Source organism: Theropithecus gelada, chromosome 4 (assembly GCF_003255815.1).
Source record: "Theropithecus gelada isolate Dixy chromosome 4, Tgel_1.0, whole genome shotgun sequence".
NCBI classification, from domain to species: Eukaryota; Metazoa; Chordata; class Mammalia; order Primates; family Cercopithecidae; genus Theropithecus; species Theropithecus gelada.
The window spans coordinates 113,876,716-113,903,152 of NC_037671.1; the positions used below are offsets into that span (position 1 = coordinate 113,876,716).

General features: G+C 39.1%; 1 protein-coding gene across 2 annotated transcripts in view; it reads left to right on the forward strand.

Annotated features, from left to right (window-relative positions):
* SYNE1 (spectrin repeat containing nuclear envelope protein 1) overlaps positions 1-26,437 on the forward strand; it is a 528,817-nt gene that overhangs the window by 330,438 nt on the left and 171,942 nt on the right. For both annotated transcript variants that reach the window (XM_025384518.1, XM_025384520.1), the window contains 10 exons: positions 290-442; positions 2,161-2,313; positions 2,913-3,095; positions 4,159-4,296; positions 9,797-9,982; positions 10,156-10,278; positions 10,654-10,836; positions 12,035-12,178; positions 18,890-19,084; positions 20,166-20,306. In XM_025384518.1, the coding sequence (XP_025240303.1) occupies positions 290-442; positions 2,161-2,313; positions 2,913-3,095; positions 4,159-4,296; positions 9,797-9,982; positions 10,156-10,278; positions 10,654-10,836; positions 12,035-12,178; positions 18,890-19,084; positions 20,166-20,306 (1,599 nt within the window). The remainder of the gene's footprint in view (positions 1-289; positions 443-2,160; positions 2,314-2,912; positions 3,096-4,158; positions 4,297-9,796; positions 9,983-10,155; positions 10,279-10,653; positions 10,837-12,034; positions 12,179-18,889; positions 19,085-20,165; positions 20,307-26,437) is intronic.

Sequence of the window (26,437 nt, forward strand, 5' to 3'; positions counted from 1 at the left end):
ATTGCCCTGATTTTAATTGAACATACTTGTTTATATTTATTGAATATTGAATTTTAAAATTTCAGAAATGTGTTCTATAGAAGATATTTAGTATTACTTCATGGGATTTTCCTTTGTTTTCTAAAGTGAACATGCTTTATATTCAGAGACAAAAGAAGAGTGTTGTATTATTTTAAGATATTTCTCTAATTCCACACTTAATTATATGATGATGAGCAATGTATAGCCTTGTCTATAACAGTCTCCTTAGAAGGTTCCCAGAAATTTCTTATTTTGATCTTTTCTTCAGATTCTCCTAACAGAAGCCACAAATCACCGACAGAACATTGAAAAAATGGCAGAAGAACAGAAGGATAAGTACTTGGGTCTTTATACCATATTACCTGCTGAACTCTCCCTTCAGTTGGCTGAAGTAGCATTGGACCTAAAGATCCGTGACCAGGTAAACCTATGATCATGAGTGTCTTTCTATTTTGTTTATAGGGTCAATCCTCTTGTGTCAAATATTTTTGTTTCTTTAAGAAGAAATGCATAGTCCTTTTTGGTGTTGAGACCAGAGCGAGATTTCTGTCTCTGGTCTCATGAAGAGTACAATTTCATGTAGTGAAAATAGGCTCAAATAACATCTGTATGGAAATATAATAGATTTTTAGGACTTTCTTAGTGGCTTAATGCTAAAGCTATTAAAGTTTAATTAAAACCATTCTATATGAGACAAAGAGAAGACATACTACAATTCTAAAGTGCTACATGAAATAGGAAGTAATATCCCATTTGTACCAACTGTCAGATTCATACAGTTGTGCTCTACTTTGGAAATCTTCAATGTATGATGCAAAGTGTTTTAAAAATCTCATCAAAATCCGATCCTACTTTATCATGACTTTGACCTAAACTACTAATATGTGCTATTTACTGTTTTAAGTATTTAATTGATATGTTTGGTTTTCTTCTTAGACATTGGAAGATCTATTGGGAAGGATGACTTGGCAAGTTCATGGTCTTTTTATATTTTTGAGATAGAGTCTTGCTCTGTCCTCCAGGCTGGAGTGCAGTGAAACAATCTCAGCTTACTGCAATCTCCACCTCCTGGGTTCAAGCAATTCTCATGCCTCAGCCTCCCAAGTAGCTGGGATTCCAGGCATGCACCACCACACCCAGCTAATCTTTTGCATTTTTAGTAAAAAGAGACAAGTTTTGCCATGTTGGCCAGCCTGGTCTCAAACTCCTGGCCTCAAGTGATCTGCCTGCCTCAGCCTCCCAAAGTGCTGGGATTACAGATGTGCACCTCTGTGCACAGCCATGGTTTTGTTTTTTCTTTTTTTTTTTTTTTTGGTTCAAATGTAAGCTTTTCTCTGGATTAATTTTCCTATCATAGACTTATTCATATGTATTTAATTTACTTTGACACTCAATATAATGAAGGCCAAACACATCATTAACACTCTTTTAATGGTGTGTTTTCTCCCTACTAAAGAGGTTTTTTTAAAGATCTTTAACTATATAAAGAAATGTTTCCTCTCTTTAACATCTTTTCTTCAGCATTTTATTCTAAGCAACAGTGTGAATGTTTGTTATCAAATCAAACCGAAGTCATTGGAAATTTGTAAATGCTAACTGTCTTTTTTCACCTTCCTTTGCATTAGACGTGCTTAATACTTTGTTGGCATACTATAGAGTTGTAGTTGGAAAGTTACAAAAAGAGTTAACAGATCATTAACAGTCATTGATTAAAAGGTGCTTGGAAACAAATCAGTGTTCCTCCAACTGTTTAGGAGGATTTTCCATCCTATGAAGAAAAAGGCTTAGAGGAGTTTGTGTGCTCAGGGTCATTACGTTGGTTAATGGAGAAGATAGGATTCAAACTCAGCTGTCTACACAACCATCTATAATGAGTATTCTGTAAATATTTAATAAGTGAATTCCTCTACACACATCGCTTGTATCTTTACTGGAACACAAGGAGTGCAGTAAATACATAAAGATAGTGAAGTCAGGGAAAGCCGGGAGAGCTTGTAACTAACTGCACATCTCTGGTGTGACCAAAGGTATCAATGCCAAAGCAGTTAAAATGTGTCTTGTCAACATCATTTGAGATTTTTAGTATCTATTATACAATTTTAACCATGGCTTGTTTTGCTGTTCTCACTGATTTTTTAGATCCAAGACAAAATAAAAGAAGTTGAGCAGAGCAAAGCCATGAGCCAGGAACTCAGCCGGCAAATTCAGAAGATAGCTAAAGACCTCACAACTATTCTAACTAAGCTGAAAGCTAAGACAGATAATTTAGTTCAAGCTAAAACTGACCAAAAGGTAAGAAGTAGAATTTTAAAGGGTGCTACTGAATGAATTAAATAGTTTTTGGAGTCAGTTTTACTTGGGGATACAGGATAAAAACCTTTTAGGGACCTTTATTAAAGCCAAATAGTAACAGCAGGCGGTAAAGAAATGTTATAACTGAATCTACACAGATCCTCTTCCATAACTTATCATTATAATTGAACAGTATTAATAAATATACATGCACGAGTGTGTAAGAAAGAAGACTGTCAAAGGACTAAGTGATGATTTAGGAATGCAAGTATATAAATTCCAAAGTGAATTGTGTCCTTGGTAGCTAAATCTGTGTTCTTCCTCTGTTGATGAGTTCAGGGACTGTAATCCTTTTTGGGTGGGGCAGAAGGAAAATGTTAGCCTTCTCACTCAGCCTCATAGGAAACAAACACCAGGATTACAACATATCCTGCTCTGCCTTTCCAACCGAAGAAACAAAAATGACCTGATCATAGTAGAATTATAGTAAAGTTATTCATTATAATATTTGGCTTTGACAAAAATCAGTCTGATCTTGGAAAACCTGAAGAAATTTATTTTCTATTCTCTAATGTTCTTTCATTTTGATGACCATCAAGGTGCTGGGAGAGGAATTAGATGGTTGTAATTCAAAGTTAATGGAATTAGATGCAGCAGTACAGGAATTCTCGGAACAGAATGGCCAACTGGGTAAGCCACTGGCCAAGAAGATAGGAAAACTGACTGAACTTCACCAGCAGACCATTAGACAAGCTGAGAATCGGCTCTCCAAACTCAATCAGGTATGTGTTCCCGACCAGAAATCCAAATCCTCTAAGGCAGAAACTTCCATGTTCTGCTTTTCTCTTTTGAAAATAAATAAACATAAATAAAAAGGTAAAATGGACAATGAGAGAGTAGTTTAGGTATAGCTTATTTCATGCTACACTTGTGTTCCTAAGACTTAGGTGTAAACCAGCACTTATTTTATATCCAGTCGTATGATAAAGTCACTGACAAAGGTGGTCCTATAAACGGACTTTGGAGTGAATATTTTGTAAAATGGAGAAGTATGTTGTGAAATGAATATTCACCCGTTAACATGTTTTATGAAATCAGTTTGGGGTTAATTCAAGTACCTTTAAGTAAACTACATATATATTAGCTTACATTGACTTAATAGGTTCAGATTGCACATCTGTAATAATTGTTGCATATAGACTAGACTTTTGAAACCGATTAATATAATCAGTGACAAGTTAAAACTAGGAGTTGGCAACCCATTGATTATAGTATTGAAACTTTGGCTGCTGTAATCCCCACTTGCCACCTCCTTACCCAGGGGAGGGTGAAGGAAGGGATAGAGGAAGGCCTGGCATGGTGGCTCATACCTACAATCCCAGTACTTTGGGAGGCTGAGGCGGAAGGATCACTTGAGCCTAGGAGTTTGAGACCAGCCTGGGCAACATGGTGAAACCTACAAAAGATGCAAAACATTAACTGGGCATGTGGACATGTGCTTGTGGTCCAGCTACTTGGGAGGCTGAGCCCGTAAGATTGAGGCTGCAATTAGCCATGATCCTGCTACTGCACTCCAGTCTGGGTGAGAGTAAGACCCTGGTGAGAAAAAGAAAGAAAGAAAAAGAGGAATAATTCAATCATATTAAGAATTTGAGCTTTATCCCAAGGTCACTGAGAAGCCTTTGACAGATTTTCAACAGGGAAACGATTTTTTGATACCACTGAATATCATAGATATTATAACTATCAACCCCTAAGATTGTTGTGTCCAAAAAGACAGAAGACTGATTTATAGCTCAAGAAACTGAGTTTACATTTGTTATCTTAATGTTATTGGTTTTTCAGGCAGCGTCACATTTAGAAGAATACAATGAAATGCTTGAATTAATTTTGAAGTGGATTGAGAAAGCTAAAGTTTTGGCTCATGGAACTATTGCATGGAATTCTGCAAGCCAGCTTCGGGAACAATATATTTTGCATCAGGTAATCTTAGGAAAAATTATTTTTAAAAAGTAACCAAGGGCAATTTGATTTAACCGGGCAGACTGATACAACACTTAGAGGGCCGTGATGTAAAATTACTGGAGCTATCAGATAAAAAGAATGCTAAGGTACCCCTGAGTTGTTCAGTAGTTGGACAGAAAGGAGCTTCTCATGAAATTTCATGAAATTGAATAAATAAATATCCTTGATCTTCCCTAAACCTACCTTACACCAAGACGCAAACCAATCAGCCTTGTAGAACTCATTTTCTGTAGCTTCTTTGAAATAATTATTTGCAGGGATCTGGTGGGAAATTCTTTTCCGTGAAGAGATGCAATGAAGTGTGGAAAGATTCTAGATCCACACTCAGACTGGCGGGAGAATCAAACTCCGCCCTGCAGGGTTGTGTGATTTGGAGCAGAATGCTTTGCCTCTCTGAATTCTGTCTTCTCATCATTTGTATGAAGATGTAAATAATATTCGTATTTCAGACTTATCATGAGATCAAATGGTTTAAGGTACATACGTGCAAACATCTACCTGGCACATACATCTGCCTCTTCCCTTAGCCCTCACCCAGGCCTGTCATCTGGCCTTCCACAGGAGGTCGGGCAGCCCAGAGCAAGCCACGAGTCCACATCCACATGCTGGCTATGTTACTTCATTTCCTCTGAAGTTACATGAGAAAAATGTTCCTTTTCTCTCAGTCACGTCATCCAGGAAATTATTTCATCCTTTTGTAACTTAAGCTTACATTAGACCCAGATAGCTAATAGGCTAGTTATCTTATAATAAAATATAGGGTGACTTCTATTGGAGTTACATGGGTATCCCTGAGTATTCTAGATTTTTCTCTCTTATATTATTTATGTATCCTTGTGGCCTTTAAATGAATCCCCGTATCCGTTCTTGCTTACAGGGTTCTAGATAAAAGCTCATTTTTCCCTTTTTGGAATCCTTTAACAGCTCCTAATTTTTCCCTATATTCACAGTCTTTCTTCTCTGATCAATCTTGAGTATTCTTCCCACAGTGTCTTTAACTCCAATCTTTTGCTTTAAGATATGCTTAGATATGAACAGACAGGACTTAAGTTACCACTGATTTGAAAACAATGAAAAAAGCCAACATCCTTAGAAGTCTAGAAATGCAAATTTCAGCAAAAAAAGAGAGGAAGAAAGACAAAGTTAACTGTCAAGTTCATAACTATTTCTTTCAAGTTCATATTTATGGAAGTGAGCTCTCAAACATTGCTGGTATCCTGGTAAAATCTCTCTGAAAAATAATTGGCAAAATATATGATGATTGTCAAAAATGTTACTACTCTGGGTCAGGCATGGTGGCTCACACCTGTAATCCCAGCACTTTGGGAGGCTGAGATGGGTGGATCACAAGGTCAGGAGTTCAAGACCAGCCTGGTCAATATGGTGAAACCCCATCTCCACTAAAAATACAAAAATTAGCTGGGCGTGGTGGCAGGCGCCTGTAGTCCCAGCTACTCAGGAACCTGAGGCAGGAGAATGGTGTGAACCCAGGAGGTGGAGGTTGCAGTGAGCCGAGATCACGCCACTGCACTCCAGCCTGGGTAACAGAGTGAGACTCCATCTCAAAAAAAAAAAAAAAAAAGAAAGTGTTGCTACTCTGACCTGTTGGCTCCTTTTGAGCTCCTTTTTATGGCTATAATCCAAGTATAGAAAATACTTTCCACAGTATTAATAACTGTATTGAAATTTTAAAGAAAACTTAAATCTGAAATAACCTTTTTCTGAGTAAATATTTGCGTATAATAAAATATAATGAAGTATTTAAGGTAATCATGACTTTTTTTTTTTTTTTTTTGAGACAGTGTTTCGTTCTGTTGCCCAGGCTGTAGCTCACTGGCGTGATCTCGGCTCACTGCAACCTCCACCTCCTGGGTTCAAGCAAATCTTGTCCCTCAGCCTCCTGAGTAGCTGGAACCACAGGCATGCACCACCACGCCTGGCTAATTGTTGCATTTTTAGTAGAGATGGGGTTTCACCTTGCTGGCCAGACTGGTCTCAAACTCCTGGCCTGAAGTGAGCCCCAACGCCTTGGCATCCCCAAATTCTGGAAATACAGGCGTTTGTTTATTTATTCAACAAACATAGAGTCCTTTCCCAAACTAGGCCTTGGGTAGGCATTTAGTGTACAAAGAATATTTCCTGTCCCCACCCCAGGGAGTTGATTATTTAGGGGAGGGGACAGATAGAAGAAAACAGTACAATATAGTGTGATTAGTGCAGAGACAGAGGGCCCAGGTGCTGAAGGAGCCCACAGGAGGGTCCTCAACCCAACCACCCACCAGGAGTCTAAGAGGAAAGCGCAGAAAGGCTTCTCCGGAAAAGGTGATGCTGGGCTGAGTCCTGAAAAACATGACAGCCTACTTGTGGAATGTGTTTAGATAAAAATGCATGCTGAAATCCTGGCAGTAAACGTGAGGAGTGTTTTTTGGTGCTGGTACAAGGGATAAGAGATAAGAATAGAGAGATAAGAGAAAGATCCTAAAAGTCTGTTGGGAATTTGAACCTTATCCTAAAGTCACTCTGAAGCCTCTGAAACGATATTCTGCCTGCAAAGGACAAGTTCAGACTTGTATTTTCAGAAAGCAAATTTAGCAGCCTTTGGAAAACACATTGAGGAAGGTAAGACAATATAAAAGATGGTTTCAGTATTTCAGTAGATGACAAGGCCTCTCTTTGGAGATTAGGAGGAGAAGACAAAGTCAAGAGATACTAAGCAGCTAGAATTCTCCAATTTGGAGACTTGAAGTGGGTGAAAGAGAGGGAGGAGTCAAGGATGATTCCCAGGTTTCTATGACTTGAGCAGTAGGGTGGGTTGACTTCATCCTGGGGCACAGTGAAAGAGACACCAGGTCCTGAGATGATCTGGTTCAGAAGCTGAAGAGAGAACGCAAACTGTAGACTCTATTTTGGTGAGTTCTTGCGTGCACCCTTTAGGAAGTAAAGCAGCCTGTGTTTATTTAAAAAGAATGCACTGTGAGAAAAGCCATTGTGTTTTTTGGGAGGCCGAGGGGGGTGGATCACTTGAGGTCAACAGTTTGAGACCAGCCTGGCCAACATAGTGAAACCCCATTCTCTACTAAAAATACAAAAATTAGCTGGGCGTGCTGGGGAGCGCCTGTAATTCCAGCTGCTCGGGAGGCTGAGGCAGGAGAATCGCTTGAATCTAGGAGGCAGAGGTTGCAGTGAGCCTAGATCGCGACATTGCACTCCAGTCTGGGCGACAGAGCAAGACTCCATTTCAAAAAAAAAGAAAGAAAAGAAAATCTATTGTGTTTTTCCTAATGTCAGAGATGTGAGAACCAGAGTGACTTTACAGGGGCCTGAATAGAGGCTGGGTAAATGAGGATGAGGTCAATGAGAATGGGTAGCATTCCCAGGTCAGGCATTCTTAGTCACAGAATAATTATGGTTTAAGAGACAGGTTGATAATGTTTACCAAAGAGAACCAGGACTTAATAGATCTGGGAAATCTTTTGTCGCAGGCCGTTGTAGAGCACATCTCTGCCGATTTTTCGCTTTGTTGTCTTATGTGTAAGCAGACATCACACCTAAGGTGGATGCATTCCTTTTTCTGCTTTTGGGAACACCCTGCTTTGTCAGTGGAGTAGCCGTTCTTTCATCCCTTTACTTTCTTAATAAACTCGCTTTCATTTCACTCTGGATTTGCCCCAAATTCTTTCTTGCACAAGATTCAAGAACTCTCTTTTGGGGTCTGGATTGGGACGTTTTTCCGGTAACGCTAATGTCAGGTGAAAAAGAAAGATGGAAAACTATAGTTATGTTAGGACCTCAATTATTAATACCTAAAAATATGCCCAAATGTATCAGCAGTTAACTCTTAAAGTTATTTCTGGGTTATAAGATGATGAGATATTTTGTTTTCTTCTTTATATTTTCAATATTTTCCAAGTCATATATTTTCTATTTAATATATTTATATATTAAATATATATTTAAATCATTTATTAATAAATATACTTAAATTATACATTTATATTAAATATATATTTAACAGATTATATATATATATATATATATATCTCCTTACTATATATATTTATCTGTAAAAATAAATATATCTTATATAGGGGCTGGGTGTGGTGGCTCACACCGGTAATCCCAGCACTTTGGGAGGCCGAGGCTGGCAGATCACAAGGTCAGGAGTTCGAGACGAGCCTGACTAACATGGAGAAACCCCACCTGTACTAAAAATACAAAATTAGCTGGGCGTGGTGGCGCATGCCTGTAATCCCAGCTACTCAGGAAGCTGAGGCAGGAGAATCGCTTGAACCCAGGAGGTGGAGGTTGCAGTGAGCCAAGATCGTGCCATTGCACTCCAGCCTGGGCAACAAGTGCGAAACTCCGTCTCCAAAAAAAAAAAAAATATATCATGTATAAATATATATCTTATTTATATATCCTATACAGATAAATATTTATCTGTTAAATATATATCTTATTATATATCTTAGATATATATTGATCTGTTAAATATATATATTTATAAACATTTATTGTGAGAAAAGAAAGTACTTCATTAAAAAAATACAATCTATTGCCTAAGAATAATATCCTATTCTTCCTATTCTTCATTTCTCCTCTTTACACATTACACACCCCACTAACTGCACATTCTAGGTTCACCCACCTCTGTACCTAGGCAGATGCTTTTCTCTCTGTGTGAAATGTCTTTCCTCTTCCCCCTCATCTGTCAGATTGCAAACATCCTTCTGACTGGGCTCAGATGTGACTCTTACCGGAGACCTTCTCCCAATCTTCCCCAAGTCGCAGTCACACTGGCTTCTGTTTCATTCTACTTTTCATGAAATGTACATTGTATGGTTACTTATCCATTGTATTTCTGCTAGACCCAGTAGATGATACCATTCTGAATGATCAGGGCTGTTTTTTCTTCTCTTGATATTTATTGCATGTATCTTCTACCCCTTTGTCTCACTTAAAGCAAGTGAGCCAAGGTTTTTGCTTGTAATGCTCTTGTTCTTATTTTCATTTCTTAGATAAATATGAACTTCAGTCTTAGCTATAGAATATGAGAGCTGAAAAGTAATTCTTTAGTTTAAACATGAGAAAAGGTAGACCCAGAGACATGAATAAGACACCGAGTATGTTTGACCTTTTCACTGCTGGAATTCCTGTGTTCTGGCCCTCACGAGGGTGCAGTTTGGGTTTGACAGAGCAGGAGCCCCATGGTCCCACGCGTAGTATGACATGTGACCTCTGCACATTGTTTACAGTTCCTGAACTGTGATTTCTTTTTCTGTGAAATAGTTACAATAGTAGATGGCTGCCAACTAGAAAGTGGTCACAGGGGGGTCGAAGGTTAAACACAATAACGGACACACAGAACTTACACAGGGCACTTTATGCCATGTCATATTGAATATCTATACCCCTCTACCTACGTGTCAATGTCATTAATGTTGACAATTCGCCCTAGACCCTGCTGGAAGAATCCAAAGAAATCCACAGTGACCTGGAAGTAATGACTGAGAAATTACAGTACCTCACTAGCGTGTACTGTACAGAAAAAATGTCCCAGCAAGTGGCAGAACTGGGACGGGAGACTGAGGAGTTGCAACAGATGATCAAAATTCGTTTGCAGAACCTCCAAGATGCAGCTAAGGTAAAAAAAAGAAAAAAAAAAAGAAAAAAAATAAACAGAAAAAAAAGTCTGTCATTAAAAGAAATGCCACTGTGGAAACAGTGCTCACTTGTGATGTGGTTTCTTGGCTGTGATGTTGTTCTTCACCTATGACTTTGGACTTCAAGTACAATCTATTGATATTTACTCCCTAGGATATGAAAAAATTTGAAGCAGAGTTGAAAAAGTTACAAACTGCCTTGGAGCAAGCCCAGGCAACCCTGACTTCTCCAGAAGTTGGACGTCTCAGTCTCAAGGAGCAGCTCTCTCATCGGCAGGTAAGCTGAACTAACTTGGAGTAAATAGGGACAGGGACCTATACTTTTAAAAGAGGATAGCAAGGAAAAATGCCTCCTAAACTCAACACTGTTTTTTTTTTTAAATTTATTTTTAAATAGAGACAGGGTTGCCCTAGGTTGGCGAGGCTGGTCTCGAATTCCTGAGCTCATGTGATCCACCCGCCTCAGCCTCTCAAAGTGCTGGGGTTACAGACGTGAACCACTGTGCCCAGCCCCTAAACTCAACACTGTTTTAAAAATGTTTTTGCAAAATGTTTATAACTTACAACATAACTATAATTTAGTAAGTGCCTCTTGCTTATGAAATAAATGATTTCAATATTAAATTTTTGAACTATGAAATCGCATTTTCAGCATCTGTTGTCTGAGATGGAGTCACTGAAGCCGAAGGTGCAAGCAGTGCAGCTCTGCCAGAGTGCCCTCCGGATCCCCGAGGATGTGGTCGCCAGCTTACCTCTCTGTCATGCTGCTCTGCGGCTACAGGAAGAGGCCAGTCGGCTGCAGCACACTGCCATCCAGCAGTGCAACATCATGCAGGCAGGTGAACGGTGCCCACGCCAGCAGAGCAATTGCTGATGAATCATGGGCTTCTTTTCTTAGCATTGTGTGGGCTCAGCCATCAAAACACATCCAGGGTGTTGAAGCTGACAGGCTGTTGTGGTTTTATAAAATAAGGAGATTAAAATGCTGTCATTTGGATCACCCACAAAAGCCTGGGGAATGCTATATAAAAAATATCCTTGGTGAAAATTATCTTTTAGTGATATTTTTAAATAAAGAACTTGTAAAGATTTATTTCTATGCAATGAAATGTTTTTATCTCTTATTATTCACCTGAGAATCATCTACAAACTGATAATACAGGTTTACTATTATCTTATGTTACAGAGTTTTTTCATATTTCAGCTTATTGAGGCATTAAATCCATTTTCTTTTGACTGCCTAAAAAAAATGCACTCAAGTATAATTCTTAGTCTCCTCACCTAGTAAGAGAAAAATCATTTACCAGGAAGAAATGACACTACCTTATGTTTCCCTTCAACTAATAATTCTCGCTTTATCCAAAAATTGTATCAATAGCATCTCATTAAAATAACTAGTGGCTCATTTGGTCAACTATCCTTTTCCCCTGTTATCTTGTAATTTGTTGGACAGAAAATTCCTGAGGGTAAAAATCATGCATAATTCATATGTATGTATACTTTTGTTTGGTAGAGATGGGGGTGTCATCATGTTGCCCAGGCTGTATTGAACTCCTGGGCTCACATGATCCACCCACCTTGGCCTCCGAAAGCGCTGAGATTACAGGCTTGAGCCACTGCGCCCAGCCCATAATTCGTATTTTTATTCCCTACCGTAGCACTTAGTTAAGTGTCTTACTTATATGTTCAGTATTTGTTAGATGGAAAAATGAAATAATGTTTCCCACACTGCTTCACCCTTTCTGACTATCATATTCCATCTTCAGGATGATATCGATAGGGAAAAGAGAGAGAAAGAATCCTAACCACTTAACTATTTTGATTCCGTCAATAATTTTGCTACAATATTTTAGAGAGAAAGCTCTGAAATATCTAAGTAAAGTGAAGAATTCAAACCATTAGGAATCTTACCCATCATTTCTTTATTCCCTACCCATACAGGTAAAAAAAGGAGTTAAACTACAGAATCACTTACCTAGTTATTGATGGAGAAAAAAAAAAACTGTCTATCTTTCTATGTTGTTTTTTCAAAGGAGGCTGTGGTGCAGTATGAACAATATGAGCAAGAAATGAAACATCTCCAGCAACTGATAGAAGGAGCCCACAGAGAGATTGAGGATAAACCTGTTGCCACCAGTAACATACAGGAGCTGCAGGCTCAGATTTCTCGGCATGAGGTGAGAGAGAAATGTAGGCAAAATACCGAGGGCAGGAAACTGGATAGATTAGCGTTTACGTTTGGTTTCTAGTGAATGGAAGGGAACAGTTTCCCCTGTCCTGCACTTAATGCGTTCAGCTCTTGGGAGGCCTCTTTGACTATCTAAGCGTTGTGAGTGCCGTTTTTGCTGATTCAGTAACACGTGCCTTCCCCTTGATTCCACCTCTCTACACGTTGTTCACATTATACGGGACTCACGGATTGTCGTCTCCTTCACCCAGAATTCTCACAGTTAATACACTAAAACACAGTCCCATACCCTGTTTTTAATGCCTGCAAAAACAGCAATGCTCAAAGCTTTGCTGCATTGATCGCTCTCTTGGTGGCTCACGCCTGTAATCCCAGCACTTTGGGAGGTCAAGATGGGCAGATCACAAGGTCAGGAGATGGAGACCATCCTGGACACCATGGTGAAACCTCGTCTTTACTAAAAATACAAAAATTAGCTGGGTGTGGTGGCACGCGCCTGTAATCCCAGCTACTTGGGAGGTTGAGGCAGGAGAATCACTTGAACCCAGAAGCCGAGATCGCGCCACTGCACTCCAACCTGGCGACAGAGTGAGACTCGGTCTCAAACAAACAAACAAACAAACAAAAACTTAATATTTTAAACATTTTCTTCTTTGAAATATTACTCATTTCAGTTCCTCTTCCCAAAATCAGAGGATGGTCCAGGTTGTTTACTTTGCTAGTTTTCAGATTGGGCCAGCTAACATGTGCCTCTTTTTCAAATGTTCTTCTTTGTTTGTTCCTTTGGCATCATTACTACCTTAGGACTTGGCCACTCCTTGTGCTGTCCTGTCCCAGAGATCATGGTCCTTGAGTGACTGAGCTTAGCAGGGAATTTCCTTTCTTGAACTGTCAATTCCATATAGGTCAAGTTCACTCTTTCCCTTGGGGGCTGGTTCATAGCACTGTGAATTTTGGTAAATAACTGGGAGGAGGGTGTCTTATTTTTTCTGTACCGAGGATAGAGTATATGGAGTATATCCTTCCGTATGCCCTATTTTAACTTTGTCATGAGAACAAGGAACAATTTTTCCAAACCACTTACGTTGAGATTCTCAAAAGATTCAAAGCATTGCTTTGTAAAGATGAAAAATCTCACCCCCTTCTCCAAATGCAATTAATTCTTTAATTTCTTGACATATATAAACATTAATAATTTTCATTTATATATGATTTACAAAATCATTTAAATATGCCATCTACATTTACTCCTACAACTATAGACATCATCTATGTGAGTGATTTTTCTTATGCAATGGCTAAATGAAAATGTAATGTAGATTTTTGAAACCACTGTTTATGTTGGTCTGTACATTAGACTATATATTATGTATTTATTTTGAAACTATTTTTAATCCCATCTAGGAAGATCCAAAATTTTGTTGTAACAACTCTTCTATCATGGTACAGATATTTTTAAAATCGTTTCTGGAGTAATAATTACTATTACTACTAAACATTTTTGTTGTATGGTTTTTCCTCCCCAAGAAACTTGTGCTTTTTTTTTTTTTTTTTTTGAGACAGAGTCTTGCTGTATCACCCAAGCTAGAGCGCAGTGGCAAGACCATGGCTCACAGTGGGATCATGGCTCATTGCAGCCTCTACCTCCTGGGCTCGGGCAGTCCTCCCACCTCAGCCTCCAAGTATTTGGGACTACGAGCACATACCACTAACTCAGGCTAGTTTTTGCATTTTTTTGTAGAGTAGAGACAGGGTTTTGCCATGTTACCCAGGCTGATCTCAAACTCCTGGCCTCAAGTGATATGCCTGCCTCAGCTTCCTAACGTGCTGGGATAAAAGATGTGAGCCACCATGCCCGGCCAGCTTTATGTTTTTTAAAGTAACTTACAAAATTTTACATCACTTTTTTATATCAACCCTATGAGGTAAGAATTTATATATATATACACACACATATATATATTATTTTATTTTTATTTTTATTTTTATTTATTTATTTTTTTTAGTTGGAGTCTTGTTCTCTGTTGCCCAAGCTGAAGTGCAGTGGCACAATCTTGGCTCACTGCAACCTTCACCTCCTGGGTTCAAGTGATTCTCCTGCCTCGGCCTCCCGCGTAGTCGGGATTACAGGTGCCCACCACGATGCCCTGATAATTTTTGTATTTTTAGTAGAGACAGGGTTTGACCATGCTGGCCAGGTTGGTATCGAACTCCTGATCTCAAGTGATCCACCCACCTTGGTCTCCCAAAGTGTTGGGATTACAGGCGTGAGCCACCACGCCCGGCCGACATAAGGATTTTTTTAAAAATCATCTTTATTTTACTGACAAAAAAACTGAACTTAGAAAAAAGTGACTTCCTGAGCTCCCAAATCTAGTAACTGATTGAAATTAGACTCGATCTCAGTATCTTTGTCTCCAAATTCTGTGATTTTTCTTCCACTGTAATAGAAACTATCTGGGCTACTTAATGAAACAAAAGAGAATAATGAAGTCCCTGGAAAATAAATGAGTCCCCCAAGGTCACAGAGTGAACTCAGCTCAGCCAGCAGTGGACTAGGTCTTCCCAGCTCTTGGTCCAGTGAGCTGTTTATTTTGTCGCATTTTCTTCCACAGTTCTGAACATCCATGTTACGTTTGTTAGTTTTAAACCAACTGTGGCTTAGAACACATTTTCATGTAAAAAATGATGCAGTCCTGTGTGAGCTTCATTGTATGTATAAAACAAACACAGGAAGGAAAGTGCCGAGTGGAGAAAGCTTAACCGATGATAACATACAAATTGGGAAGAGGGTTTCTTCCTGTATTTTCTATCTTGTTTTAATTGAATTTCAGTCTTATGGTGAATCTAGTTTTCTTACAAATAACTTTAAAAATAACTGATCATTTATTTATGGCTAAAGAATTCATACTTTTAAAAATAATTTTTCGGCCGGGTATGGTGGTTCACACCTGTAATCCCAGTACTTTTTGGAGGCCAAGGCAGGTGGATCACAAGGTCAGGAGTTCGAGCCCAGCCTGGCCAATGTGGTGAAACCCCGTCTCTACTAAAAATACAAAAATTAGCCTGACGTGGTGACGGGTGTCTGTAGTCCCACCTACTCAGGAGACTGAGGCAGGAGAATCGCTTGAACCCGGGAGGTGGAGGTTGCAGTGAGCCGAGACTGTGCCACTGCCCTGCAGCCTGGGCAACAGAGCAAGACTCTGTCTCAAAATAATAATAATAATAATACTTTTGCAAAGGTTGCATTTAATTTGAAAAAAATCATCCTGCCACTTTTAAATCATAGGAGAGGATACTCAGACCTCTTTTCTTTCCACCTGATGCAGAAAGTCTGCTCCTGAAAATCAGAGACTGGCCACAAAAGGCTGCTTGTCTTTTAGTGGCCACTCTACCTGAAATGCCTACCTTTATAAACATTTTCAGAAATTTTATAAAGAGAATGGGTAACATGAAACCAAGTGTTCCATTTTATTTTAGTGGATTTGACCACAGCTTGAATAACCAACCCTCGAAGGTAATGAGATTACAAGAGGTTTATACTTACAGAAGTAAGTCGTAGAGTACTATTTCTCAGTGCAAGTCACGTGCATTGGAGTCACATGGGCTAATTATGAAATGCAGACTCTCATACACCTAGTCAATCAAAACCTCTGGAAGTGGTGACCAGAGGTGCATTTTTTAAAGAAACAATCCAAATGAGTTTTGTATACAATAAGATTGAGAATTGCAGCTTAAGAAATGGTCGCTTGCTGTCAGTGTGGGCACATCTTTGCAGGATACTGCAGTAGGGAGCTGTGCCCAGCCATGTGATTACAAAGGGTGGAAGGCCTAAAACTAACTCTGTCTATTTCATAAAGATTCCTTAAGTTGCCAGGCGCAGTGGCTCATGCCTGTAATCCCAGCACTTTGGGAGGCCAAGGCAGGCAAATCACTTGAGATCAGGAGTTCAAGACCAGCTTGGCCAACATGGTAAAACCCCATCTCTAATAAAAATACAAAAATTAGCTAGGCATGGTGGCGCAGGCCTATAATTCCAGCTACTCGGGAGGCTGAGGCAAGAGAATGACTTGAACCCAGGAACTGGAGGTTGCAGTAAGCCGAGATTACGCCACTGCACTCCAGCCTGGGTGACAGAGCAAGACTTCATCTCAAAAATAAAATACAATAAAATAATAAAAAAGATTCCTCAAATTTTTGTACAATGGCAAACCATTGTATGAAAGCTTGGTGACTTGAAATTCAAGGAGTCCAATAATCTGCTAGATCTGTCTTCTATTATTAACTAGTTACAGTAAATGGCATTTATTGAGTACCCACGTGCTAGCCACTAGACGAGATATAGTAAGTAGCTATTCAATCACTGCTTTTAAAAATCCTATTAGGTTTAATTAACTACATCCCCAGAGGTAAAGAAGCAATGATTTCTACTTTTTAAGTCCTTGTTTAAAAAATTCCTGGCTGGGCGTGGTGGCTCATGCCTGTAATCCCAGCACTTTGGGAGGCTGAGGTGGGCAGATCACGAGGTCCGAAGATCAAGACCAACCTGGCTGACACAGTGAAACCACGTCCCTACTAAAAAATACAAAGAAAAAAATTAGCTGGGTGTGGTGGTGGGCACCTGTAGTCCCAGCTACTCGGGAGGCTGAGGCAGGAGAATGGTGTGAACCCCGGAGGCAGAGCTTGCAGTGAGCCGAGATAGCACCACTGCACTCCAGGCTGGGCAAAAGAGCGAGACTCTGTCAAAAAAAAAAAAAAATTCCTATACTATTATGAGTCAAGAAGACTGCTTGCTGGCTGATTTCTGCTGGACTGTTTTTCCCTCCTCTCAGCTTCGGTTGGGTGGGAAGAAACAAACAAAACAACAATAATAACAAAATGCGTGTGTGTGTGTGTGTGCGCGCATGTGCACGCATGTGTTTTGCATGCAGTCAGCCCTCCATATCCATAGGTTCGCATCCATGAATTCAACCAAGCATGGATGGAAAATGTTTGAGGAGAGAAAAGGATGGTTGCATCTGTACATGTTGATCTTCTTTTCTTGTCATTATTCCCTAAATGGCACAGTATAACAACTATTTATAATACATAGCATCTACATTGTGTTAGGTGTTATTAGTAATCTAGAGATGATTTAAAGTATTTGGGAAGATGTGCATATGCAAATACTATACCATTTTACGTCAGAAACTTGAATATCTGTGAATTTTGGTATCTAATAGGGTTCCTAGAACCAATGCCCCTCAGTTACTGAGGGATGACTCTGTGTACATATGTGTGTGTACATGTGTATATGTGTGTGTATATACATGAATGTATGTGTATGTATGTACACAATTATTTTAAAGACATGATTTAATATTTTTGTCACAAAATGTTGTCTTTTTTTTTTGAGACAGAGTCTCACTCTGTTGCCCAGGCTGGAGTACAGTGACACAATCTTGGCTCACTGCAACCTCCATCTCCCTGATTCAAGCGATTTCCGGCTAATTTTTGTATTTTTAGTAGAGACAGGGTTTCACCATGTTGGCCAGGCTAGTCTTGAACTCCTGGCCTCAAGTGATCCCCTCGCCTCAGCCTCACAAAGTGGCATGAGCCACGGCACCTGGCCCACAAAATGTGTTCTGTGCGTACAATAAATGACAGTCTCTCAAACAAAGAAGCCAAATAAAAAAAAAAAATTAAAAAGAATAATAGTTTTGTACTTTTAGGAATCATGTTTTAAAAATGTATTTTCATTTTTTAAAGATGCAATAAAGTATAATTTTAATATTTGATACTTAAAATATTTAAGCAAGAAAGTAAAACTTTAATATTTTAGAATTACCATACTCCTAAAATGAATCTATAGTTACCTTTTTAAGGGCTATGTGCTATCCAGAATATATTTCCAATAAGCTCTTAATAAAATATTTAAAACTTCTATCTCTCATAATAAATTTTTTTCATTCTTGTCTGCTCAAAAACAAAAAAAACAATTATTTTTTCAAAAGCAAATGAAATTAAAAGCCATTAAATCCGAATTGCACTTCAAGCCTAAAGTTCTAGTTAAAGCCTCAGCATCATGATGAAATGCGCAAGAGAAAATTTGATGAATATGCTAAATTTTATTTGGGGGTCAATCTGCATTAAAAATTAGGCTTTCCATATGTAATATCTAGCTTACCTAAAAAAAATTCCTAGGGACATAGGAACAGATAGGCTATTGACTATGTGACCCTACGTAAAATAAATGATTGTCAACTCTGTTGAATGTACTCAAGAGCTGAGCCTTGCATTTTTTTGGTGTGGTTTTAGCCATCACATGACCTAATTTCCATGGCATGAACCATCTGGTAAATTTCAGATGCTTTCCGCTTTTTAAGAAAGTTGTCAGTGCCTAATGTTGCGGAAGTTCATGGTTCCATATGGGGCCTCTCGCGATTAGAAACCATTCATTCGGCCTCATCCCTTCATTTCTCCTTTTGTGCGGACGCGGGGATGCGGGCTCGGGCACTTTGGCTGTGCCTGCGCTGCGCCGCGCAGCCTGCGGTCTGGCTTGGTAGCGAGATGCAGGAGGACTCGCCGCCTCCACATCCTGCCTCCCGGGCCCGCGCGGCTCTGCGCGCTCATTGGCCCGCCCTGCAGGAAGATGAACGCTACTACTTCTGTTTCCTTTTGATGCTGCTCTGACACCCCGGTGGGGGAAATGTTTCCTCAGGAGCTGGCGCAGAAAATTAAGGGCTACCAGGAGCAGATCGCTTCTTTGAATTCCAAGTGCAAGATGCTGACGATGAAAGCCAAGCACGCCACCATGCTGCTGACGGTGACCGAGGTCGAGGGGCTGGCGGAAGGGACGGAGGACCTGGACGGGGAGCTCCTCCCCACGCCTTCGGCCCACCCCTCTGTGGTCATGGTAAGGCTCCAGTAGGTCCCCGCGGCTTTGCTCTTTGACTGGAGCCTGGCGAGTGGCTCCATGTTCCCTCTCCGTGGCTGATTTCAGGGACCAGCCTTCGATCTTGCAGACTAAGAGGGAGAAACAGTTTCCTCAACTCTGACTACCTTTGGGCCGGGCCAATCTTTGACACTGTAAACAATGACAGTTAAAATGAAACTATGTGCTCAAGACAGCTGAATTACTTAACTTGTCAGCGGTCTGCCCTGTATTTGTTTATAATTTCGCAATAATACTGAGAGGCTCTGAGCTTTAAACAGTAATTTATTTGCACAATGTTTTAGTTGTCTGGGGGATGGGAAATTCATGGCACATATATTTAGTTGTGTTTTGCAGGCTAACTAGCTAACTACCTATGTGCAGGTACTCTACTGTATAAATGTTTAATACAATTTGGAAGAACAGCTATTGTTAGAAAAAATATGAAAACAGACAATCTAAAGCTTGGCTTTGGATTAAAATAAATCAACTGTTATTTTCTATTCTGCGCCACTATTTTCCTATACACTTGATATCTAAACTGCATTGAGTATTTTGGTGACTATAATGTTTTCCAGTGCTGTGTATTTTCCCTGATATGTGCTGTGCCTCAGGTAATGAGTAACCAAACCTGGGCCCATTTGGCAATGTACTACTTTGGGTGCATTTATCTCCCTACGATATTAGAAACTTGAGATGTTCGCGAAAGACCAAGCTTTATTTCGTAGACCTTTCCTCATTTGTATGATTCATGATTTTTCCAGTTATTTATAAAGCCACAAACTCTCCAAAGAAAGGAAAATAATGGAGTATTTAATCAACAACCAAACTTCAATGTCATATGCACCCCCATCCCTGATTGTTTTACAAATGATTACTAGCATCATATTCTCTTGAAAACACAACTTTTAAATACTAACACAGGATTAATATGTGAATTTGGGTCCTGGTAATTCTAACCTTTGTTTTATAATTAACTCTGTTTTGGCCTGTGCCTGAACAGGACTTATGTTAACATAGCTAATTGATTTTCATGTCCTTTGGGCTACATTTTACGTGGCAGATGACTGCAGGTCGCTGTCACACTTTGCTGTCACCGGTCACTGAGGAGTCTGGGGAGGAGGGAACCAACAGTGAGATTTCCTCTCCGCCTGCCTGTCGCTCCCCTTCACCTGTGGCTAATACAGATGCTTCTGTTAACCAGGTACCTCCCACTTGGCATTCCTCTAGCAATATTCTCTGGGCAGATGCAGGACTCCATTCTCTGATTCCATTAGACCGTGGGTATGAATCTCAGACTTTGTTGCATTTGGTTCCAGGGACACACCAATAGGTGTTATAGTTGCACAAACTATGATTGTCATGTGTCTCAGTAGGTCGTCTCCTCTCCTGGGCTACAGAAAATGGCATGAGCAAAAATTAGGTCATGGGAATGATAGCCCAGAAGGCCCTATTTTAAGACATTATGGCCTTAGTTCCTAGCAATCATCTGGAATGGGGTTCTGCATCCAACAGAAAATGAAAGATCTGTGTCACCATTGTAAAATAACATGATTCGACGGCTTTATAACATGCATTGAATATAGTGTTGGCATTTACCAGCTCAGATTTTGAAGATGGGAAACTTCTGTTCGTTATGTCAGATTTCTTTATTTACAACTTGTGTACCAATTTAAGGAATGTCTGCCATGTTTATACTAGAATGCCTAGTAGATTTCAGTGTTTAACTTATCTTTCAATAATCTTAAATTTTATTTTCTATAAAATGGGGAAAATAAAATAACCATTTTGTTATAAGAAACCTTTTACCATGTATTAAATGTAGATAATACTAAAATTAAATGTCAAAAAGGTTTTATGTCAAATATTAGATAGAAATCAAAAAGATGCCTTTATAGTAACCAAAAACTTTTAATGCATGTTAAGTAATACTTTACTTTTTAGTGAAGACAACTAAAAAATGTAAACTATCCTATGAAATTATGTTTTTTCAAAGAAGTTGATATGTATTATTAAGGGAGAAGCATTAAACAGAACAAATGTTTTATAACCTGTATTATAATTCAATATAATTCAGTTATATTACTTTTATTTTAAAGCAGAAGCATTCAGACTATCATAGGATTTCTGTGATGAAGAGAATCCTCTCTCATTAAAAGGAAAAGGAACGTCAAAATGATGAAACCTTTAGTTAATACAATTACACAGTTCTCGGTAAAAATCAGGATAGCTCTAGGGAAATTATCAACTCATCCATTCATCAAACACATTCTGACACCTGCTCAGCATGAAACCTTGTGTTGGTTCCTGAGGATGCAGCTGAGAAGGAGTCAGCATGGTCCTACCTGCAAGGCCCTGACAATCTAGAGAGAAAGGCAGACATGGGACAGATAATAACAATGTGATCAGAGGAAACTAAAAACAGCAACAAAAAAGGAGAAGTTCAGGGAGCCATGGGGGATTTGGGAAAGTGTTCTTCAAATTCTGATTTAAAAATATGTATTACTCATTCTTCGATGATTTGTCCTTCCCTGTGGTTACAGATGTTATTAGAGAAATTGAGCTATAGTCAGCTGATTATTATATAGAAAAAAGTTGTTCTATATAATATGGTCTAGGTTCTCAAAATTTTCAAACTGAATAGTAAATACTTATTTGAGACTTTGTGGAAAGAATATACCTTTTCCAAAATTGTAAATCTCCATGCTACTTCTTGTAAAGTGTCAAAGTATACATGAAAGTGCCCTAAAAATGATGAAATATGCAAACATTTCTATCATTATTTCTTGACATTAACCACAAAGCTTCATCAGATCCTAACCCTCAGTAAGATTAGGCTTTGTTTTAATTCTTCCCTCTCCCCTAGACACAGGAAAACATCAATAAAATTGCATTGTTAATCTAAAATACTTACATGTGATGCTGCAAAATAGGGGGAAGTGCCTTCACTTAGTTTAAGACAGACAGGTTTACTCTGAGGGAGCTGTTAAAAAGGAAATGTAGTACGCTTGGTGTTCCTCAAACAAATCAACCCCATCATTACGGCCACATGTTATTTTTGTATAGTAATATAAGTTAGAAGACAATGAAAAAATATGACACCATGGCCAGCGATGCACTGGATTTATAACATTGTCTCTTGAAACTGAGGAGGACATGTAGGATCCCCATAAGTTTCAGTTTTCAGATTAAAAACCCTGAGTTTTGTGCACAGAATGTGTACAACTGTTTCAGGGAGCAGCCAAATAGAACTGCTTTATAAAATCACAGTTGTTTAAAAAAAAAAAAAAAGGTTTCGTGCCTGCTGTTCCTGCAAGTAGATCTCTGTTATATAACTACCTGGTCCCACTCACAGTCAGTGTATTCTGTCTCTGACAGTAGCTATTAGCTAAAACGTAATAACAATTTAGCTTACTTGAAGGTAGAAATACTGAGGCATTCCCAGATTTTGCTGCAGGCTTCTTGATTCCCCTTAGAAGCAAGCCAAGTCTTAGACTCTGCAGAAGAGTTGAGAGAGGAATAGATGTGAAAAGAGCGAGCAAGAGTGTAATGGGAAAATCACTGGCCTCCAAGTGAAAAGCTCACACTGAGTTGCAGCTCTTCCTCCTCTAAGCTGAGTGCACCTGGGAAGTCCCTTCATACCCTCGTTTGTAAGTGAGAAGCGATACTACTCAATTCACAACGTTGTGAAAATGAAATGTGACATTAATCATGAAAGTGCTTTTCAAACTAGAAAATGCTGATCAAATAGTAGCTACAATTGTCCAGATTTATTTCCTTAGGAATCTACTCATAATAACTCTTATAACTTAGGCACATAAGCAATAAGAAATGTATTTTTAACAGCGACTCCTCACTACATCAAATATTGACTTTAGTAGTTATTTATAGTACTGAGTGATTTATTTTAATTGAATTTATGTATGTACTTCAAATAAATAGAAAGTGTTCATCTATAAAAGGTGATGTATTTTCAAACCCTTTTAAGAAACCAGGAGTTGTCATTCCTGTCTGTAGGCATGAGCCATACACACATACACACACACACACACACACACACACACACAGAGCGAGAGAGAGAGAGAGACTGCCAGAAAAAAATTATTTGTAATAAATTTATTTTATTTTAACTCTTTTGGGGGCCTTCTGTATTTATAATAGAGTATCTAATGTAAAATATTTACACCATTTAAAGCCATTCCTGCTTTTCTTTGTGGACAGTAATAGTATTACTTTACATGTATATAAAATAATATAATTTATAATATAAAATGCATTTACAAGCATGGTTTATTATGAACATATAGGCCAGCTTCTTATTTGCCAAACACTCCATAACATGCTCAGGGTGAAGACGAAAAGCACTGACCCAGACAGCCCTTAGGGAGCTTACAATGTGTGTGAGGACAGGCAAATGCTTACAATAGAGGGTGGCAGGTGGTGTGGCAGAGGGCAGCACAGTGTTGTGGGAGGGTCTAGAGAAAGCACCTAAACTAGCTGGGGTCAGGCAGGGGTCAAGGATGGCCCTCTTTGGTTTTAAGGGGGGAGCACAGTTAGGCAGTTGGAGTGCAGTTGGGTCATGTGAGATGAAGATTTTCAGGCAGAAGAAAACCACTTGTGGGAAGCTGAGGAGGCGGGAAGCAAAATGGCCCATCAAGGCAACTGCAAATAGTTTCAGTATAATTGGAGAAACATTGGAGGAGGAGGAGAGGGGGAAGTGAGACTGAGAGGGATATGGGAACCACATCATGGAGGCCCTGAATGCCACAGGAAGGAATTTCAGCTTCCTCCAGAAGCTAATATTTAACCATTGAGGGAATTTAATGAGAAGCTGTGTATAGAACTGCGTTTTAGAACTGATACTTCTGGATCAATGTGGACAGGAGAATAGAGGTGTGCAAATTCAGAGCCAGGAGAGCGGTTAGAAACAGAAGTTGCACAGTCTCATGCTTGGTCCACCCTGGTGATAAAAATGAGAGAAACAGGTCAGGAGGGACTACAGAGGCCTGGACAGCTCCTGCCCCACATAAATGAGGCAATGTCTCCTCTGTTAGCATTACTTCAACAAAGACACAGGGCCCAGTGTTACCATACTTTGTGGTTTGCAAAACAAGCTGTGAATGTGAATTTTAATGAAATCTCTCTATCTTCATAAAGAGAGATTTTAAACAATTTAAAACGTTGTATAAGCCACACTAAATGTGTGCAGGTCAGAGGCAGCCCACAGGCTGCCAGTTTGCAACCTCTGAGTTAGGAAGTTGTTACTGTAATGAGAACTTGAACCAAGGCTGTGACCAGGATATGCGTCGTTAGCACTTCATCCTCCCATAAGCAGTGGATGGTAAGGGGGAGGAGAAATCAAGAATAAATCCCAAGTTTATAGCTTAAGTGAGAAGACATTCCATTTATTGCAAGATGGATAATACTTCATTTTTTCATCCTCAATTGGTTCATTTTGGAAATGCTGACTTTGAAGAGCCTATACGATATGCATGGATATGTGAGTCTGGAGCTTATCAATTCACCAGTATTGGTGAGTGAGTGAAAAACAAACTACAAAAGAGCAAGAGTTGAATGACTAGAAAGCTGGGAGGAGAACAGAGAGATTTTTTAGGAAGTGTTTCCAGAAAGGGTTTTTCGGTGCTATTGAATGCTAGAGGTCTGGCAAGGGAAGGGATGAAAATTCATCATGTTTTGTCATAGAAGCTGGTGAGAGCAAGCTCTGCAGTCATCAGGATCAAAGCCCAAACTGGAATTTAGAAGTGGATTGAGGGTGAGAAAGTCCCATGTGAAAATCACCCTTTTAGAAGTTGGATTATGAAATGAAAGGGAGAAAACAAAGAAATGAGGATGCAGCCTGTGCATGCAGGTGCATTCACGTGTGACGGCCCATCACATTGTGAACTGCGGACTTTTTAGAAAATGTGATCTCCTTCAAGAAAACAAAGAAAAGAAACAGTGTGTGTAGGTGTTTTTAGATGGAAAAGTGAAAGTCAACAAAGCAGGAGAGGATGTTAATAGACAAGGTCCTTGAAAAGGCAGTTTGTGGGATTCTCAGAGTCTGTGGGAGAGTCAGGTTTAAGCAATGAAACTGGCAAGCATAAGATAAGGGTGAGTGTGAATATACATAGACTTTTGAAAATTCGAGAAGTTGTAGTATCTCCATGACAGCTTGGATTGCATGTGTATGTGTATGTGTGTGTGTGTTTGTGTGTGTATTTTTGTGTGTGTGTGTCAATAAGACACATGCATATATGCACCCTGGAAAGAAAAGCTGGATTGAGTCATGTTTGCGGTTTTCCAAGTGGATGAAGTAAAGGTTAAAAGAGCAAGAGAAACAAGAGTCTTGGCAAGAAAGGGGTTTAAGTAACTTTAGACATAACTGCAAGTCCAATTGAGTGATGACAGCATACAAGGGTGTGGAGGACTGAAGTGGGGTGGGAGTGAGTGAGGATCAATGGATCTAAACCTATTAAGGACATGAGGAGTAATCCACTCAAGACAGTGACAGGGTTAGGAATGAAGAGGAAGCAGTCTTCATGTTCCAATGTCATCAATAAATGTTGGGGACTCATCTGGAGACCTCAGGAACAACAACAAAATGGATAGAAGCTGTCATAGTCACTCAAATATTATTTCATGTAATCCTCAGTCCCACCCAAGGTTGGACCAGTGAGTGAACCAGTGTGCAAGATGTAAGTTATTTGCTCCAATTACATAGCTACACTAGAGGAGAATTTCACTAGAATCTCAGCTGTCCCAGTCTGAATTCATTCTACTGCATGACACTGCTACATTTGTTTCTCAGATGGCTGGAGCCTTCTTCAATACTTTTTACTAATACATGATTATCAATAAGACTCAGGTATTTTAAGCTGACATAATTCCCTTCAACAGTCCAACTGCAAAAACAATGAACTTTATAATAGCAATTACTCCCCCAATTAAATTTCTACTGAAATACAGATAAATAACCATAGAAACAATTGAAAACCATCTTTACTATGTCTCTTGATATATCTTTACTATATCTCTTGATATAGTAAATTTTATCAATACAAATAAAATATGTAATGTTACTTATAACACAATAGATTTAAAAAATTTGAAAGCATGATATTTCATCATTCACTTTGATTTTGTGTGTGTGTATACTTTGAGGAAATGAATAGAAGAAAACCTTTATATTATTTGTTTCTTAGAGTAGTTGTAACTTCCCCATTATATTTTTCTTATTTAGTATCAAAATATTTAAATTAATTCTGCAAATAATGAACCCACAAATAGTGAAGATCTGGCTGCATCTGTAGATTTAATTTTATTTAAGTAAAGTAG